We start from the raw sequence: 21670 nt of genomic DNA, 5'->3' as shown, positions 1-21670 counted from the left end.
GCTAGGAGATATTTGTCAACCACAGCATTTATTCTTATGCTGCACATGTACTGCTGTATATATTACTAGTGGCAACATATTATTTTTGTTTTATAGACAGGTATGTATGCTATTCAGTGATGTAAGACTGGAATACATTTTCAGAAAATATCCTTGTATGCATACAGTTGAGGTTAACTGTTTAAAAACATTAGTTTTTTATCAAACTCATAGGCTAGATATAATCCATGTTTGTGTCACTGTTTATTTCCAATAATGTTGGTATTGGCATTAAAGTGCTATATACTGGAGGTCATCCTATACCGCCCAGAGCAGTTACTACCAGGTCAAATTTAGTCACTGCCATTCTACTGTTGTCTGACTGTGTCTATAAATATTTTAGTAAGGTGTAATCCATCAAATGTTAATATTGTTAAGCTGGGAGATAAATATTATATTTCATAATACAGAGAAAAAAATGTTTATTTGCATGATGTGCAATAAAAACAATGACCTACGCAGAAGCTCTCAACATTGTGCTGATGTGAAATTATATTTGGACAATGTGCCATGAGTCAAGTCAGTACAATGTTTTGTATACAGAACAAAAAGAGAACGTCATTGCAATACAACCAGCACAGAGTATAAAGAGTATGAAACATCCTCTACTAGTAACAGCGTTTAAAAACTAACATGTACAACTAAAGTCTTAATATTTTCCTGTCATGTTGCTTCAATATCAACAGCCTTCTATAAACATGGTAATAGTATTATATATGGTATACAAAACCACAAGAGCAGTGTCCTGATATGCTGTGAATTGTCTGGTAGCTGGGTAGATAAGTTAATGCTGTAGATCACACTGCCATACAGAAGAAGGAATGACTCACAGAGACACAGCTACAGAAAGAGAACTTATTGAATGCCAGAAAAATGATCTAATACATGCAAATCAACTGTTGGAGTGCAACAGGGAAGGGAATCCCAGACTGGTTTCTTACATAAAAGTGAACAATAATATGACAACGTCAGTATAACCTCAGAGCCACTGAGTTGTTTTTTTGTGCAAACTGTATATTTTAACTCCCTTTCCACGTCAAAAATAATTATATTTAAACTAAATAACTGCCTACGTTTATTATCACATACGTCTAAAAAAAGAATCTTGTAATAAATATTCCCAGTGCACAGCGCAGCGCCCCTGCATTGAATAGCATGTCTTCAGACATCTTAAAGGTTGATTTTCTTTTTACTTTGCCCTTCATGTAAAGATGAAAACTGAAGTGGAGCTGTTTATTTATTTATCTTTGTCCTATTCAGTGCAGATTGAGAGTTGTATTTCATTAATATGAATACCCTTACGGCAACCCCAAGACTATCGAATTGGTATTTTATTTAAACTATCATAAATCTGATACTTGTAGGTCATATACTAGCCTTTTAGTAGGGACTGACCATTTAACCTTTGACCACAATCTGTACAATGGAGTTCTGAAGTAGAATACATTTTAAGAAAATGTAATTGTTCTGCATTTGTTCATATTTTGTTATTTTCTATCAGCCTCTATCTAGGTTTATTGTGTACCATTTGTTTGTATATTAAACCTACAATACTTTCTAATTTTAATACTCTTTCCCATCGCAGAAATATCACTCAATAAACCTGCGAAATAGCCCACACTGCCTAATGCATTCACTCCTGTTATCACTATAGTGACAACAGTACTTATCTCAGAAAGTGAAACTAATTACCATCATTTATCTATTAAGTGTTTTATGGGCTGTATTTCAATAAGACAGACTGAACACAAAGCCTCTGGTATAAAGGCTTTGAAGAAGAAAGCACTTTCATGGAAAGGAACGGGGGATTCAGAAACTGAAAATGTAATTGATGGCAAATATGAAATTGTTAGTTTATTTTGCGTGTTTTATTTTCCCAAAACAGAATTGTACTTCTACTGCTTTTTTGTGAATTTCTCTGTAGAGGTTCTTTATTTTCCATACTTAAACATGTCTGATTACATTACTTTTCATTTAACAGATGCTCTTATCCAGGGTAACTTATATTTGTACTCATTTATACAGCTGGGTATTTTACTGGAGCAATCTGAGTGAAGTACCTTGCTCAAGGGTACAACAGCACTGCTCTACCAGGGATTTGAACCCACAACCTTCAGTTCCGAGTCCAGAGCCCTAACCACTACTACACAGTGCTGCCTACTTCATACAGTGCTCCTTTATACAGGCAAGCCTAGCAAATAATAATCTCCTATCTTTTTGTTTTGTGCTTTTATGCCGTTTGTACCGATATGGAGACACAGAAGGTTACGTCATTGCAAGACAGGTGTCTCAAACACAAATCTGCTCCAGAACACAGCCTCCTATGAGTTGGACTTGACATGTTCCTGCGTAGTATAGCCTTTTGGGTTTTGTAAACTCCGCTGAAGCATCTTGCTGGTCTCAACATTCATCAACACATTCCTCAACAGCTGGTGAGGGAGGCTGAAATGTCGGCCTACATGGGACACAGAGACGTTCATAATCTGCTACCATATTCTGGCAGTTATATCTTTTTAAGCCCAATGTACACAACGTCAATGTAAACCTCCTCAGCACGCAGGATAAAGACCAACAGCGGGGCAGTAAATTAGATCAAATGGATGACCTTGCTGAGGTGCCTGTCAGTCTCAGGAACTGTGGGCAGTGCAAACTGTACGGATCCAGAGCACAGTTCACTATTGACTCCTGGGAGGAGCACCATTCTGAACAAAGATTGTCTGGATATTAATAATGACTCTACTGAGAAGCTGGCAATGATTATGGTGTTAGGGCAACACAATGCACTCTGCATTTAAGCATCCTGACAGAGTACATTGTGCGAAGGCTAGAAAGGAAGTATGATTATCTGTAAGAACACCATTTAAATGAGAATGTCTATGGCATTTAAATTAGGGTTCATTTGATATTCAAACCAAATCCAATTGTGAACTCTGACTTGATGTTCTCTCACATGCATACGAGTCTGTTGATTTTAACTGAAGAAAAATACCCCATGACTGTACTCATTCCAGTCATGTATGTCATTCCTGTGGCGTCTCGCATGAACGAGAAGAGGCACAGGTCTTCATCAGTAAGCACCTTGTCGACAGGCTTGTCCCCAGACAGTGTTTCTTCACGTGTCTTCAGTCCTGAGTCATGGTGATGGAGGCTTGTGGAAAATGCTGTGCTGTTGACCTTCATACCTTCGCACTCGTGGGATCCCCCGCCGTTCTACAGGGCGCTCCGAGCCTTTGTGCTCGAAGTAGGCCTCCATAAAGTCGTGCTGGCCTCCTGGGATTATAAGACCATCTGTAGTCAGATGAGATCTACCCAGGAGACCAGCCGGATAGAAGATTTCCCTCCCGAAACCTGCCGGTTTATCTGGGCTAACGCTACGCACGTTTGCCTCACAAATACGCAGAAAGATGTCTCCTGGATGGCTGTGAGTCGGTGTCTCCCCACCCGAATGTTCATGCACAGAAGGGGCCTAGCCCCTTATGACATCTGCCCCTATAAGGGTTGCCTGGGGAAGGAGACAGAGGCTCACATCTTTAGAGATTGCCCCTCCGCCTACAGGGTCTGGCTCCTGTTTTCTCCGTTCCTCCACAGGTTTGCTGTTCCTGCGCGGGCGACCGCCCAGCAGATCTTATATGGTCCTGCCAGGGGATTAACATCTTCCAACCTGAGGTGCTGGTGGCGTGTCGTCTGCGCAGTGAAGCAGGCCCTGTGGGAGGGACGGAATATCTGTCTATTCAATAAGCAGGAGCTGGACCCGATTGTCATCGCGCGGAGGGGTATGGTACTCGTGAGGGACTATGTCAATCTGGAGGTCCATCAGAGGGGCAAGGAGGAAGCCTATAAGAACTGGCATATACAAGATCTGGGGGAGCTCAGGATCCCATGATGGGACCCACCTCCGGGGACGGTCAGTTCCACCTGCTGGAGCCCGAGTCCAAGATCTTTTAACTATTTTATGAATGATTGCCTTTTAAAATGACTTTTAAAAATGAATTTTAATTGTTTTTAAAGATTTAGTTGTTTTTAAAACACTAGTTGTTTGGGGTTTTTTGGTGTAGTTTTGTTCCATTTTTTTTGTCAAATACATTGACAGTTTTGGATTTAATTTTAAATGTATTGGACCGTTTTGGTTTGTTTTTTATTTTTTCCTTTTTAATTGTTTCTTTATTTTGTCCAGTGCATTTTCAGTTATTTTCAATGTATTTGACTTTTATGTTGGTAGCAGTTTGCTTTAATCACGTTTGTTTTGTTTAAGCACATGTTTATTCGAGTTTATTTGTTTTATTAATCACTAAGATTTTAAAAATTTTAGGTGATTTTAAGAATTGACTTTTAAAATTTGAATCATAAGTATTAAAATTTGTTTTGATTGTTTTTATTTTGAAATGTAAAATACTTACACCAATAAAACAGTATCTGTTGACCTTCATAGACTTTTTCACTTGTCTTTTGCGTATATGCAAGTGCAAGTCCAATGCATTACAGAACAAAATTATTTTTTGTGTCGGGGGTGGAGGGGGTGGAGTGTCTACAGCAAGAGAGATCACAAGCAGAAGTAAGCTTTCTAAAATTTTAATCGACCAACACTTTATGCATATTAAAATTCACAAAGTCAAAAGTTCACAGTTCAAATCTTTTAAAGTAATCTAATGCAATATTTAGACCAGCATTCACGTTTCAAACATCTAATACCCATGGGGCGCTGAGTGTTGCCGGATATCAAAAGTCTGCGTTTTCAATCAACACATCAAACATAGTTTAGACCAACTTCACAGTTCGCCACCTCAGCCTCTGCCAATCAGAGAAAAAAAAAAGATGGGTGTGCAATTACTCACATCATTAAACCTGCTCCCTGTGGAAATGACTGTTCACATATTTATGCCCACATGTACTGAAACTTCAAAGTTTGCATTTAGGTTTACGCAACCTTTAAAACCGCCGTTTCTGTTTTCGTAAGCAAATCAAACTTGTTTAAGAAAGCAGCAGCCGAGAAAAAGAACAGACGGGGAACGCTCATTCCTGATGTTGCACAAGAGTTGCTGTTTCCACAAATACTAAAAGTTTGCCATTCCAAAACAGCATTCAGGCGAAGCAGAAAGAAAACAACATAACTGGATAGCAAACTAAGCACAACTCTGCCCTCTCATGACAGAGCAAGCTGTGGATGAACTATGCTAGTAATAAAGGGTACTTTTTTCATTAATCCCAGAGAGTGTTCTTTTGTCCGGTTGTAACAGTGAGGAGAAAGAGAGTATAATTTATATTCACAGCAGTACTTTAAAACTTCATCACACATATTTCCAAAAGCTCATCAAATCAAATTCTATTGGGTTTAAAATTGAACCCAACTAGATTCATGTGGTATTTAAAAAGATCCTATCCACACCAAAGATGCATTAATGCTGAACTACTGGTCAAATGGCTGTGTGTGATGCTGTGAATGAAAGATTGACAGCTATTAAAGCAACACATTGTTTAATCCAGCTAGTTAATTCCCTACTTAATTAAAAGAATATTAATTAAGTGAGAGTAGGACACACTTTGAGGAGAGGATATGACTTTTAGTTTTTTTTATCATCCAAAGAACTTCTACATGAGAAACTAGATGAGAAATAAGTTTTGTCTTTTCAAAAGTCACATATAATTTCACTGGCAAACAAAACCCTGTTTAAAATGTGTTCGTTTCACACAGGCCTAATGTGTTGCTATCGCAGTGTTTAGGTCTGAAAATACTTCAAAGAGAGGTACTCACATTAAAAACATTAAAAGGTTTTCAAGTTAATTACTCATACCAGGTGGTCAGATTTTTTAAAAAGTTCATTTACTGTAAGTGTGTAAACAGAATCGAGCGGATGGAAATCATTTCATGAGCCACAAACAACTACAATGGAAATGTTGAGTGTATTTTGTTTTATATATTTTTTTAAATTATATATATATAACTAAATTCTTATATAGTTTGAACAGCTGTTAATGTCTTTTTCCAGGGGTAATCCAATCCATTCACTTGTTTAAACACTTTTAACCCTTTCTATTTAGAGAAACAGAATATTGAATATATTCTTTCTTGTTTAATCTTTCTTGGTCTTTCTGCCTCACTTGTGATTATGAGAATGGACATATCTGCTCTGCTTTTTCTTCACTTCACAATCTTTGGAATTTTGGAGTCACGTTTTGCGGGAGGACTCAGGAACTGGAGAGTTAAAGACCCAGTTGAAGCGCTCGTAGAGGCAGCTGAGGGGTTTATGAAGGGAAGCAGAAACTGGGAAGGCAGGTGTAGGGCCAATGAGAGCAAAGGAAAGTAACAGAAGTGCACAAGGGTGTGGAGGAATGTTAATTGGAAGAGTGACTGATGAAAGCAGTGAAGGGAGAAAGAAAAGGCAGGGTAACATTGGCGGCCTCTAGTGGGGATAGAGGGTCAAAGCTAGGGAACCATGACAGTACCCCCACCTCCACACTCGGCGTAGCCAAACTGGGCCGGACACGATGCCGAGGAGCAGGAACAGAGGTAAAAGAGAAGTTGGGAAGGAGGGAAGGGTCAAGAGGTCTGGAAGTCAGCCACAGGACAGGAATGGGTTTGGGAGGTCTGGGAGGCGGCCACAGGATAGAGATGGGTTCAGGAGGTCTGGGAGGCGGCCACCGGCCAGGGACTGGGTCGGGAGGACCAGGAGACAGCCACCGGATAGAGGCAGGATCCGGAGGACCGGGAGGCGGCCACCGGACAGAGGCAGTGTTCAGGTCAGGCGGAGGAGGTGCTGGACACTTAGAAGGCGGAGCCGAGGAGGCCTCAGGAGGCAGAGATTTGGGAGCCACGGACAGTTCAGAAGACGGAGCCTCAGGAGGTGGAGCCATGGAAGGCAAAACCTCAAGAGGCGGAGTCTTGGAAACCTCAAGAGGCGGAGCCGAGGGAGGCGGAGTCCTGGAAGGCTGCGCTGCAGGGGCCGTGGATGGCAGAGTTGGTGATGCAGGCTTCGGGATGGGCAAGACCGGCAATGCAGGGTCGAGGATCGTGGTACTCAGGACCGAGAACTCGGGCTGGGCGGAGGCGGCCGGGCACTCGGGTTGGGCGATGGCGGCGGCGGCAGCCGGGACCTCTGGCTGGGTGATGGACGGGACCGAAACCGGGACCAGAACCTTTGGTTTGGCGGGCGTGGCCGGGGTCGAGACCTCTGGTTCGGCGGCAGGCGCGGCTGGGGTCAGGACCTCTGGTTCGGTGGCGGGCGCGGCTGGGGTCGGGACCTCTGTTTTGGTGGCGGGCACGACCGGGGCCGGGACCAGGACCGGGAACTCTGACTGGGTAGCCAGGACCTCAGCTACTGTTCCCACAGTGTAGGCCGAGCCACTCAACAGAATGGTAAAGTCAATGAATGTAACCAGAGACCAGTCACATCTGCCTCTAGGTAGCAGGGCGGATATGGACTTGTTCAGCCCAAAACTAATAATGTCCTTGAGGCAGGTGTCAAAGTCCACTTGGTTGGCCAGAGTACAACAATCCTTTACATATTCCCCCAAGGAATATTGTCCCTGGCGTATTCCAAAGAGGAGAACTGCTGGGTCCAATTTGGTTGAAGGCGAAGTTTTCTGTCACGTTTTGCGGGAGGACTCAGGAACTGGGGAGTTAAGGACCCAGGTGCAGTGCTTGTAGAGGTGCTGACAGAACAAAAGGGCTAGGCAAGGACGTGGTCGAAGTCACTGGCAATGGTCAAGATCAAGAAGGCTGAGTGAGACACAGGACTAGAACTGGGGGGGAGAGAGAGAGAGAGAGAGAGACAGGAGAAGGGAGAAAGAAAAGGCACGGTAACACTGGCGGCCTCTAGTGGGGATAGAGGGTCAAAGCTAGGGAACCATGACAGGAGTCAACTTCACAATCACAAGCAAAATCAGTGAAGATGTGTTTTCTTGCAGTCATTAAAAAAATGCAGAATGGGGGCAAGCAAAATCTTGACATGGAAGATTAACTTTCTGTTGATCTAAGCCAAAAGAGAGGCTGTTTTTTTTTTTTTTGCTTTTGCTTTTTAAATAAAAAGGACATCACACGTCTTTAGCATAGAAATTACTTCTAAGTTTATTATGGTATTTAACCCTGCCCCTAGGCCAGACCAAAATGCAACCCTAATATCATTACTAAGCTCAATCAGGTATGAATACATTTGACAGGTTTTCTCATAAGAAGAATAAATATCCTAATTAAATAAAGTCAAAACTCAAAAATGATTAAGCGTTGAATGTGTGTTTTGTTTTCAGATACAGAGATGTTGGTGTGCCTCGCAGGCTCGCACACATTTTCAATTAAGTAAATGTGCCTTAGGCTGGAAAAGGTTATGGAAAAGGGTGATGGTTTGATAACTGCAATCCACATTCCTATCTCCAGTAAGAGCTACAATCTACACTCACCTAAAGGATTATTAGGAACACCATACTAATACTGTGTTTGACCCCCTTTCGCCTTCAGAACTGCCTTAATTCTACGTGGCATTGATTCAACAAGGTGCTGAAAGCATTCTTTAGAAATGTTGGCCCATATTGATAGGATAGCATCTTGCAGTTGATGGAGATTTTTGGGATGCACATCCAGGGCACGAAGCTCCCGTTCCACCACATCCCAAAGATGCTCTATTGGGTTGAGATCTGGTGACTGTGGGGGCCAGTTTAGTACAGTGAACTCATTGTCATGTTCAAGAAACCAATTTGAAATGATTCGACCTTTGTGACATGGTGCATTATCCTGCTGGAAGTAGCCATCAGAGGATGGGTACATGGCGGTCATAAAGGGATGGACATGGTCAGAAACAATGCTCAGGTAGGCCGTGGCATTTAAACGATGCCCAATTGGCACTAAGGGGCCTAAAGTGTGCCAAGAAAACATCCCCCACACCATTACACCACCACCACCAGCCTGCACAGTGGTAACAAGGCATGATGGATCCATGTTCTCATTCTGTTTACGCCAAATTCTGACTCGAGACTCTCAGACCAGGCAACATTTTTCCAGTCTTCAACTGTCCAATTTTGGTGAGCTTGTGCAAATTGTAGCCTCTTTTTTCTATTTGTAGTGGAGATGAGTGGTACCCGGTGGGGTCTTCTGCTGTTGTAGCCCATCCGCCTCAAGGTTGTACGTGTTGTGGCTTCACAAATGCTTTGCTGCATACCTCGGTTGTAACGAGTGGTTATTTCAGTCAAAGTTGCTCTTCTATCAGCTTGAATCAGTCGGCCCATTCTCCTCTGACCTGTAGCATCAACAAGGCATTTTCGCCCACAGGACTGCCGCATACTGGATGTTTTTCCCTTTTCGCACCATTCTTTGTAAACCCTAGAAATGGTTGTGTGTGAAAATCCCAGTAACTGAGCAGATTGTGAAATACTCAGACCGGCCCATCTGGCACCAACAACCATGCCACGCTCAATATTGCTCAAATCACCTTTCTTTCCCATTCAGACATTCAGTTTGGAGTTCAGGAGATTGTCTTGACCAGGACCACACCCCTAAATGCATTGAAGCAACTGCCATGTGATTGGTTGCTTAGATAATTGCATTAATGAGAAATTGAACAGGTGTTCCTAATAATCCTTTAGGTGAGTGTATGTACCACAGCATCAGTGAGCATTAATTTTCTATGGGAATTAATTTTCTTTGTTGTCCTGGTTCATAGAGAGACAGATGTCAGTTAACCGAGTCTAATCCAGTCTACAGTATTTTGTTCATGAAAAGACATGAGCATGATTTAAAAAACTCTAAATGTAATGCTGTTTAAAATATATATTCTCACTCAATGTTTACTTTCTTGACAATAAACTGCAACTCTCTCCAGGCAATGGTATGACACCAATTATTTTACAGATATATATTGTTCTAATGAAAATCTCAGATAGTAGACAGTAAACTTTGACTACTGTGCTTCATTTCTAAATAATACTATACTCTGTCTTGATTCAAGCAGACAATTAATTTAGTCACACTAAAAACTAACAGGCACACTGAGTACTATACCAATAAATTATGAATGTAACACGTACTGGAAAAATACATAATGCTAAGATATTGTCTACAGATGCTGGTCTATGTACTTATTCTTGTCTTGCTGCTTTGATTCATGCATCATGCATTGTTATAGTTATTGTTATACTTTTAAAGGCACTATTAAAGTTTAATACAATTAAATATGTATTTTATAAATCAAACATGAGCCAAATAATAAATCACATTGAGCTTTGGGTAAAAATTAAATGCATTGTACTAGCTTAGATACCCTTACAGAGTGCAGTGCAATATAACTGAATTCACACAAAAATTATATTTATTTCCTTGCAGTATTATTTCAATTTCTAAAATAAGTGGTTTTCTGTTTTGCAACGGTAACTTTCCATTCTAAAATCAGATTCAAGCCAAAATAAGCAAATTAAAGATGGGAACGGGTTATTTAACAAATACTCGGCTTCAGCTTCCATCATTCTGGGCGAGTTTGGCTCGATTAAGCGTTTTTTACGGCCTAGGAAATGTTTCAAAACAAATCACTAAGGGCTCACTATTGAGTCATAAAGGCATCAATGGCTGATGCCAAATAAAGCATAATGGTGGTAAAGTAGTAATATTTGTCTCTCTATTAGGAAGAAAGGAAGCTGTCCTTGGAGGCATATGCCCTCTAACACTCAGCCTCCTGACACCACCTGGGTTTGATATTCACTCCAAATACAGGGAAAAACACTTTGAGACAGCACATACCAAGCTACATGATGCTGTGTTTACATATTCCTGCTTTATTTCCCTATCCCACTGTTCCTGTCCTCACGTACATTTTTACCAAGCCATACACTTAAATGATCTAACTAGGAATACACATTTAGTGTACTAGGAGTTTAGGCACAGACCTTAACAAAAGTGTGTGTGTGTGTGTGCATGTATGTGTGTGTGTTTAGTTAAACTGAAATATTTAAAAGCAACTCTCCTACATGTCTTCCATCATTAATTAGTCAGAAAAGTAACAGCAGTGTTCAATGAAGTAACATGTTTTTAGCATAAATAGTTTATTAATCTTCTCTTTACAAGGTTCAGGCTTCAGTCAGCTGTATATCTCTATTTTTATCTATTCATCATGCCTTTAAAATGATTAGTGAGAAGTAAGAGAGAACATGCTTGTTACAATTGATAAGAAACTGCCCTTTGTAGCTTAAGATATAACACTTTCTATTACAGTGTCAATAATAAATGATTGGTAAATAGTTTATAAAATAGTTATGAACCATTAATAATTACTTTCATTAATGATTAATACACCTTTTTAAGACATGATTTATAATAAGATTTGATACAAAAGTGTTTTGGCAGCTCTGATATATATTTTTATAAATCATAAATCATATTTTATAAAGGTTGTGTGTTTCAGAGGGATGGCTGAATGATTGTGCATGCCCTAAATATTGTTCCACTAATGGCTAAGAAAAAATGAAGCTTTTTATATCAGACACTCATCTGAAACAAACTAGCTAAAGGCAACAGTGGCCCAGGAAAGACCAAGTGATAATTGCCTCAATCCTGTACCGAGGACAAACGGCAAAATACCAGGGTTCAAAGGGTTTGTGTTTCAAATGTTGGCTTTGATACCAAGTTATAATAAACTTTCCTTTATTTCAGGGCAGCAACAAAAAGAAAACCCACTGTAATGGAAATGTGACTGCTGTCTCTGTCAGTATGTTTTATGGCTACTAGTCTCTAAATGCTCATTATCAGAGTGGTTTGAAGGAATCCTAGATGAGAGAAATAAAAAAAAACATCCCTCCACATTCTTCCGCCTCTGTTTGCTGGCTGCCTGGTCTGCTAAACAAATTTTGTTCTTTTTTCCTACACAATTATAAATGTGTCTTTACATTGGTGTCTGAATTGTAGCACTGAAAGAATGATTCCCAAGAGTGCCATATCTTGCCATTAAGGAGTGTATCATGATTGGCTTTCAAAAGTGCATTGAGACAAAACTAATAAGGTGGACGAGGGCAGCAGTGGGAATTTTCTCTCTGGCCTGCCTGCACATTTCTTTTGCACAAGACCCTGCCCGATTCCCCTTCATAGCAACAATATTAAATGATTGAATTATTTGATTGACCCAAGCAGTGTTTTAGATTTAGTCCAATAGGTCAGCCAGCTAGCGCATTGCTTAAGAGGAAAGAGTGGATGTTTTCAGCCCAAATGAGAGAAGTCGCAATCAGGATTTTAGGCAATTAGAAAATGCTGTAATTAATGGCACCAATATTAAAAGTTAAAAAACACTTTCTGTTGTACACTTCTCACCTGAGCATTGTGATTCAGTTGTGATTCACTGAGGTTTCCTGAGAGCCTCTACCATTAAAATAGACAGAAGTTGTTGCTTTCACTCCACGTGACATCGTGCAAGGCAATTTAATTTTGTTGCCAGAAGGCAACGCAAAGGTTATCAGTGACAGAAACCCACTTCTTCCAACACACTCGCAGAAACATGCAGCAAAAAGCTCCAGAAAGTAAAGATCTGCAGAAATCTTGGGCAGCAGTCTTTTTCAGTCCTTACATACTAATCAATGAGAGTTGTTTTAATTCCAGTTCAGTTCCACAGTGCCGCTTCAGTAACCAAGTCAAGTTTATTGTCAGCCCCACCCTGATTTCCCTGTAATGATTTATTTTTGGCAGCTAACCTTGACCAATCTGTTCCAAAAGACACTCTGAGTGTCAGAGTTATAAATGGGGTTTTATCGTGTTTTGTTTTTTGTATTTAACAAAAGCAGAATATTCCACTATTTTCATAATTGATAAAGAGATGGCTCATGAACACATTGCAAACTGTAGCACATTTCAATAGTTTATTGTGATTTTAGCCTGATCCAACAGACTGCTCTCGAAATATAAAGCTGGCCTTGAGAAGCTCAAACCTTTTATGAAAACCTGAGAGTGCCTCTACAATGCCTCATTGTCAATATACAGAAAACCAACAAAACATAATCTACCTAGAAATGAATTAACCTGATTTGCTTTAGTAGCCTAATCCATCTGAAATACGATTGTTTCATGGAGACACAGAAAACAGCTTAGCAACAGCACAATCAAACAGATAACACCCTACTGAGAGCGACTGCCTGTCATATTTTTCATATTTAGGATTTTATTCACAAATTGCACTTTTATTCTGCCAAACTAATATCCACAGACTATTCACCACCTTGGCATTAAAAGCCGCACCGATAAGGTAATCATGCTGTACTGTGGGTGGGAGTGAAGGTGATGAAAAAATAGGCTGTGTGAATTGCTGATAAAAAAAGCTCTCTCGGCACACAATGACACGAATGACAAGGAAATGAACTCCATATTGAAATGCAAAGGCCGTAGGATTTCATTTAATTCCAGAGCTGCCTGTGAGGTTTAATACAAGGACGTATCTGATAGATTTGTGTTCGATACAGGCAGCAGCTATAAAAGCTTCAAGTGGGATCCTGTCAGATCTTAGAAACTAATTAAGCTTTGGAGTGGTTAGTAGTGAGATTGCATGCATGTCGGAGAAATCAGGTTCCGGATTTGAGGTGGGTTGTACATAGTAAACCGAGATTTTCATCACATGGGGGGACACTTTATTTGTTGGCCTCATTTCACGGTCAAGTCCCAAACCGGTTATAATAAACTGAAAATAAACACTGCCTTCATTGAGTTTAAAACAAGTGTCACGTCTCGCTTTCTCTGGGGTGAATGTGGGACCATATTAGAGTGGCTTTACTTCATAAATATTGCATGAATCACTGCCGTGCCAAATCCCCTTGTAGAGGCCTTGTCAAAAACTCACCACAGAGGACCAGCCTCCCACCCACCGCACCCCCCAGCCAGTGTAACAGTAGTAAAACAAGGCAGCTGCAATGTTGAACGACGCTGAGGGAGGCCGAGGGGACTCACGCAGTAGTAGCAGCTCCAGCCTGTGGTGGTGTGCGCCGTCTCCGTCAGGTCCTGCAGGGTGTCGCTGTGCAGGTAGCCCATCTCACGCAGGCAGCCATCATGGAAGACCCTGGTGCAGATGCGGCAGGGGTAGAGGTCCTCCGCCGTCCACACCTCGCAGATCTCGCACATTTCATCATTGGGGGGCTGAGGGAAGACACAGTGGGCTCAGGGCCAATACAAAGACCAATGCCGCACACCGCATGTCTGTGCGGCCTAATGTTTACAGTCCTGCACCGTGCTGGGAGTCTAAAGAGGAGTTCCTTGCATTTTCCTTTAAGGTTTTGTCACTCATTTCTTCCCTTGTATTTAAAAAATGAAAGCATGGGATTTTGAAAGGAACATAGCATGTGGCAGAGAAGATAGGGATTCCTTTCCTTTATTTCTCTCTCACTTCTAATATCTCTGTGATAATAAGTAATAAATAAATATAACATTCAATCTTTTTTCTCCTTAAACTACTGCTAATAGACACAAATTAATAAAAACATCCACACAATGTAATACATAATAATTACCCAGAGCGTAAAAAGCAATACCATGTAGTCAAGGAACATATACATAACTTTTAACAGGCTACATGCCCATAGACAGGGGGTGTTCGGATAGTTCGAACGACCCCCCAACCCCTCACTGCCAAAGGTCCAGAATTTAAGTCAGTATTTTTGTATTAATTAATATCATCCTTTACAGGAATATTACATGCGCAGCAACTGACGTTATGCACTCATAGCAAAATCTGTGAGGCCAATGACTGGATAGTGAGTATGGGGTGAAAAGAGCAGGAGAGACAGAAAAGAAAGCACGCAGCACATGACGCAGAATATTTAACACATGTTCAAAAAGACTGCCAAACAGGGTAAGGTTATATTTACTACCTAACCTAACAGTTGAGATAGCTAACGCTAGCTATGTACTAGCTAACAGTCGTCAACCCTACAGGAGCAAAAGGTAGCTAATGTTTCCACTCGTGTGTGTCTGTGTCTGTCAGGATTACGCAAAAACTACAAGACTGATTTTCACAAAACTCAGTGGAGGGGTGTAGCATGGGTCAAGGAAGAATACAGTAACTTCTGACCATTATCCGTCCAGTGGAACTAGCTAGCTACAGTGACCGATTCAGAAGGTTTTTACCCTGAATATGTGTGATGTGTGTTCCTCTGTGTCGGCGCTCCATTCACGTGTGTGTGTGTGTGTGTTTGGACTGAAAAAGGTGGTACATGATGTTGGTAAGCAATTTGACAACATTGTAGTAAATATTTTCGATGCATCAAAAAGCATGCTCGGTAAGATACCAGCAGACAAGCTAATCCAGCACAAATTAGTGCATAAAAAGTCACCAAAATGAAGTATTTGAACCTCATAATTAAATACAAAATGAGGGGAAAAACTGCAAAAAGGTCCACTTTTTGAAAAAAATAACCCCCCCTTCCACTAGGCTGGCTACGGGCCTGGGCTATGATAGTCTAAAATCTTTCTGAGGTAGCTCTGGAGTCTGTAAATAATGCAAAATATCAGAAAGGAAAGAAAAAATACTTAACTCACTTTTGCATTTCCAACGATCAAAGTTTTATACGCTATCCATTATCACAACCACTTGGGGTTTAAACTTAAACTAATCTACTCTGACTTTTAGTACTTTTTCTTGCCTCTTTGTCTTCAGAGGAAAGCCTTCAATGTTCTTGAGCTACAAGCAAGTCCCAGATTCTCATGAATATTCTTATGTGTAACACACCTTTCATAGGGGCCGTATCTGCACACCAGTGGTGACGTAAGAGGGTTTAATGGTATACTGGACCAGCCTTTTAGCATTCCAAGATGGCCGCCTGTTTGTGCTAAGCCGACTGAGATCTCAGAAGTGTGCTTGTGATGATAATCCACGGTCTTATCACATGATCTAAAATTTCACATCAGACTAAGACACAGTTTGACTGACAATCAGTGACACCATCTCAACAGGGATCCATCCCATCCATATATAAATATATTTGTTTTAATAGCATGGTTTTGTTCTTCTCTTCATTGCCTTCCATTTGGAGAGCGAAGATACATCAACTACACATCCTTCTCAGCAACCTTTTTCCTATTACTCAGCAGTTCACTCACTGTGAGAGTGCTGAGTGCATTCCTTGTGGATAAAAAGAAGCTCGGTTGCAATTTACACAGTGCCTCAATTCGTATTGTCAGTGTGCTGCGTTTTTAGCATTCAGCCTATTTTGGGAAATGTGTGCAATGCATGATGGATAATATGTCTATAATTTAAAGCCCTGCTGAGAGAACGAGCTGGGCATTTGAATGAGAAACCCTTTCTTAGATGGAGTTATGGCTGCATGGTTGTCTTCCTGTCTCACTGATGTTTTAAAATATTGGTGTGGAAAGAAGGTTGAAATGTTAAAGGAATTGATTATTCTGAATAAGAACAGGGTCGGCCAGGTCAGGGTTTGTTGTGTTGAAAGCATAAAGTTTTCTCACCTAGTTGCTCCACAAATATATCATTTTTTTTCCTATCATTTTACAATCTCACCCTACATTCTCCATAGAGTAAATGTCGAGAAGAGCAAGCTAGATGCATTCACTAATCGGCCAATCAGCATATGATTCAGTGCAGTGGTTCTCTGAAAGCACAGACCCAGAACCACTGTAAATAGACAGGCACAGCTGTTATTACCAAGATCTTTAAAATGCAAAACTCTAGCTATGTTCCACAGTCTCACCGCTTCGCCTGCAATGTGAGGAATTTTATATGTGCCAGGGGCTGAATTAAAGTTAGTTATATACACATATCATAAACATATGTAGAAAGGGCAAATTCAGTTCCCGACATTTCCACCACAAGATCGTAATTGTGAGAGATGGTTGGCTGCCAATTGTATGACCAATCAAACCACATATTTCCTGTAAAATTAAGTTATATTGCAGTGGAAACTGTGGCAAAAGTGTTGCTGTTGCAATCTTCAAAACATCCTCCACTGTGAGTTGAACACATTGGATAATTAATTCATTTCCCCAGATACGAAGCATCAAAGGGGTTAGTCTACGTACCACCAAGTTGCAGTTTATAACTGTATTAATCTGCCACTTGACAAGTTACCCTCACTTGAGCGAAATGTTAAAACGGGTGTTGTGCTTAATCTATAAATAGGAAAAATTGAAAGGGGGCCTTTTTTCCTTCAGGAACACAGAGATCAAATACATGTGATGAAATCTCAAGGGAAACCACTCACGATGACTCAAGAGATTTGACTGGCTGCTGCCTTCACAACGGCACTTTCCTGCACACTGGATTTGTGACCAGAATCTGACGAGATTTAAAAGATTGCTTTTGTATTGATTAGCTGATACCCATTTGTTCTGTTGCTTGGTTTACAGTTACCGAATCACTGAAGCTTAAACGCATCTCTTGTCAGCTGAGCATGCTGAATTTTGAAGAATTTATCTCAAGAGAGAATGACACTCAGATGACTAGGAGAGTGAATGGCATATCCACAGTTCCTAGAAACCAGCTTGGCTACACAAACTACAGCTAACTTGTGTTGCCAGAACAGTTGAAAATGACAAAATATCATCTGCATCTCATTTACATGCAGGCACCCCCCTGAATCCACTCCTGTGTCCTGGCTATGAATTAGAAAAACTGCAAATGGAAAATGCATTTCAATCGAAAAGATGAAGCAGCGCAGAACATTTCAGCAGTTGCCCTTTGCCTGCATTGGGGGAGGCTGTGTTTACATCTGAATAAGAGCTCGTACAATGTACACTTGTCACAAATCCTCACAGAAATGATGGAATGAATGAAGCCAAGTGTTTCTCCATCAGTCCCAGCTGGGAGCCTAGGGCCAGGTGAATGGCAGGGACTTGCCAGTTTATAGCTGACTGAGTCATTCCCTTAAACTCCCAAAGTTCTTGGAATTAGACACACATCAGCGAGCGTGATATGGGGAGATATTATTTCAGGGAAAGTGGATTCTCAGGTGCAGACAGCAAAATTACTTTTTACAGGGAAAACAAGGAGACCAGTACAGACCTGAGAACAAAGAACATCACATATTTTCATAAGGTTGATTAGTAGTAGTATAAACATAATAGTTCACAAATCACATAATTATGTTATCTATGCTACTCCTATTATTACAATTACTACTTCTGCTGCTGCAGGTGCAACAAGCTAAGAAATTAGTTGGTGTTGAGTTTTGAGTTTTAGGCAGTGAATGCCAGACGTTTTTTCCTGTTTCGAATGTGCGCTAATCTAGACTAAAGTATATATGGGCAGATTTTAGTTCAGTGTTTAATGTCTTCTTGAAGGGGGGGATTATTGTGTAAAGTCATTCGAGAGATGCAGTTATAGCTAGTATTTGAGTTATCCACTATTGGCAAATGCATTGAATGCGTGAAATTGCACAACAGGTCAATACATTTCAAGCCTTCAACCACCAGGGGCCTGAACCCACACTTAACAAGATGTCTCCCACTGAGATACACTCTATACACAGATATAACTTTCTTCTTTGTATACCTAGTCAATACATCAACCATATCAATCTGCGATGAGATCTTTTCACCTCAAAGCAACGAACCGAGAACTGCACCTAGTTGGTACCTGGAAGCAAAGGCGCTAAGGAAAACCATTTTGGTTCCCAAAGTAGCACTGTCTGACCAATCCCTGTCATCTAATCTCTCTTATCCCTCTCTTTCAGATAATGTATTCTGGTAAATTGCTGTGCACACTGTGAGTATAAAAAGGAAACTCGGTATTATTCCTAAACACAGTGCATCTAATTTATGGTTTGAGGGAAGGAGGCAGTGTATACAGTGGGGGAAAAAGTATTTGATTAACAACAACAAAATCCAGAAAAACGCATTTCAAAAAAGTTATAAATTGATTTGCATGTTAATGAGGGAAATAAGTATTTGACCCCTTCGACTTAGTACTTGGTGGCAAAACCCTTGTTGGCAATCACAGAGGTCAGACGTTTCTTGTAGTTGGCCACCAGGTTTGCACACATCTCAGGAGGGATTTTGTCCCACTCCTCTTTGCAGATCCTCTCCAAGTCATTAAGGTTTCGAGGCTGACGTTTGGCAACTCGAACCTTCAGCTCCCTCCACAGATTTCCTATGGGATTAAGGTCTGGAGACTGGCTAGGCCACTCCAGGACCTTAATGTGCTTCTTCTTGAGCCACTCCTTTGTTGCCTTGGCTGTGTGTTTTGGGTCATTGTCATGCTGGAATACCCATCCACGACCCATTTTCAATGCCCTGGCTGACGGAAGGAGGTTCTCACCCAAGATTTGATGGTACATGGCCCCGTCCATCGTCCCTTTGATGCGATGCAGTTGTCCTGTTCCCTTAGCAGAAAAACACCACCAAAGCATAATGTTTCCACCTCCATGTTTGATGGTGGGGATGGTGTTCTTGGGGTCATTCCTCCTCCTCCAAACACGGCGAGTTGCGTTGATGACAAAGAGCTCGATTTTGGTCTCATCTGACCACAACACTTTCACCCAGTTCTCCTCTGAATCATTCAGATGTTCATTGGCAAACTTCAGACGGGCCTGTACATGTGCTTTCTTGAGCAGGGGGACCTTGCGGGCGCTGCAGGATTTCAGTCCTTCACGGCGTAGTGTGTTACCAATTGTTTTCTTGGTGACTATGGTCCCAGCTGCCTTGAGATCATTAACAAGATCCTCCCGTGTAGTTCTGGGCTGATTCCTCACTGTTCTCATGATCATTGAAACTCCATGAGGTGAGATCTTGCATGGAGCCCCAGACTGAGGGAGACTCACAGTAATTTTGTGTTTCTTCCATTTGCGAATAATCGCACCAACTGTTGCCACCTTCTCACCAAGCTGCTTAGCGATGGTCTTGTAGCCCATTCCAGCCTTGTGTAGATCTACAATCTTGTCCCTGACAACCTTGGACAGCTCTTTGGTCTTGGCCATGGTGGAGAGTTTGGAATCTGATTGATTGATTGCTTCTGTGGACAGGTGTCTTTTATACAGGTAACGAGCTGAGATTAGGAGCACTCCCTTTAAGAGAGTGCTCCTAATCTCAGCTCGTTACCTGTATAAAAGACACCTGGGAGCTAGAAATCTTGCTGATTGATAGGGGATCAAATACTTATTTCCCTCATTAACATGCAAATCAATTTATAACTTTTTTGAAATGCGTTTTTCTGGATTTTTTTGCTGTTATTCTGTCTCTCACTGTTAAAATACACATACCATTAAAATTATAGACTGATCATTTATTTGTCAGTGGGCAAATGTACAAATTCAGCAGGGGATAAAATACTTTTTTCCCTCACTGTATGTACCACACTCAGTCCCTGCATTCAATTACAGATTTCAAGTATCTGCCATCAACAGACTGATGGCCTGGATGCTGCTGTGGAGTCTGCCGAGTAATTTCTGCAAATGATTACGCTCCATGGGTAAAATATGATCTAATTGATGCCAGGTTTACAACCTACAGTCAAATCACAAAGATATATGTCTTCACTGCAGCTAAGACTTTAAACACTGTGCATGCATATGACATTGTAGGCTTTAAGCTGAAACTGAGCAAGAATTAAAAAACCCAACACACAACTCACACACTGATAGAGCCAAACAACAAAGAGCTGAGAAAATGGCACCAGTGAATTGTGATACATAGGTGTTTTGATTGATCTATTTTACATCCCTGGTGTGGGTTTTGCATTAGAAGTACAACATCCATTCTCAATGTACATAAAAGATGTTTTCTAGTTGCTTGCTTAGTCAGAAAAGATAAATAGGGGCAATTCAATTGTACTTTTACTCTCAAGTTACACCTGGTGGTGTAAAAACATAAAAACATATGCTGGCAATTTTTTGGGTCAAGAATACAATATAATATGTGTGATAGCTGCTCTAATGTATGTTGCTTGGTTCTTTATTTATAAGTATTCAAAATCAATGCAGCAAAAGTGATTATAATAGTTTATCATGTTGACCATGAAATAATTAATTCAGTCGTGCCCCTGACACCATACCAGTTTGATGTGGCCTTTAATTATGAATTTAAGAAGAAAGCATAGCCTGATGATATAATAATCTAAGATCCCTGAACCCTGCATTACATTCGTTTATATTCAGGCGGTCTGCACAACTTGCAGCTCACTAACTACGCATCCCTCATGACTACCAGCTCCAACGACCTTAATTAAATCACTTGCACTGAAACACAAAGCAGGAGAATCGTCTTTCTTTTCTCAATTGGTTTAAGGATGCAGAAAGCACAGAGACCAGCCACTCTTTCATCCCCTCTTATTTGCTACACGTAATTATGGAAGACTTTGTTAGATGAAGAGGTGTTATTTGCATAAGAAAGATCTTGTTAGTGTCTTTTATATTACATTACTGAGCCCAATCCATTCTCAAGCCTCAAGTGCAGGCGCTTTATATTTCTGTGCAGTATTTTGCCCCGTTATGTTTTTTTCTAAGTATAGGACATTGTACAATGCTAAAGTGAATGCTTTCTAGTATTAGGTTTTTTAAATAAATAAGTAAATAGGATTGCTCCTGAGCGGCTCAGCTGGTAAAAGTTTCCACTTGGAGCACAGACTCAGGCCTACAGTGTATTATGTAATTGCTAACTGTGACTTGAATTCAACAGGAGTTTGCACACATGAATAAGTGCTGCCAGGGTTGGGCAGGTATTGCATTAATGCATCATCTT

General features: G+C 40.8%; 1 protein-coding gene across 2 annotated transcripts in view; it reads right to left on the bottom strand.

Moving 5' to 3' along the window:
- phf24 (PHD finger protein 24) overlaps positions 1-21670 on the bottom strand; it is a 40168-nt gene that overhangs the window by 7493 nt on the left and 11005 nt on the right. For both annotated transcript variants that reach the window (XM_066710691.1, XM_066710692.1), the window contains exon 3: positions 13937-14122. In XM_066710691.1, the coding sequence (XP_066566788.1) occupies positions 13937-14122 (186 nt within the window). The remainder of the gene's footprint in view (positions 1-13936; positions 14123-21670) is intronic.

The sequence above is a fragment of the Amia ocellicauda genome, chromosome 8, assembly GCF_036373705.1.
Source record: "Amia ocellicauda isolate fAmiCal2 chromosome 8, fAmiCal2.hap1, whole genome shotgun sequence".
Classification (NCBI taxonomy): Eukaryota; Metazoa; Chordata; class Actinopteri; order Amiiformes; family Amiidae; genus Amia; species Amia ocellicauda.
Note: the sequence above shows the minus strand (reverse complement) of the source record. Positions and strands in the feature narration are given on the sequence as shown.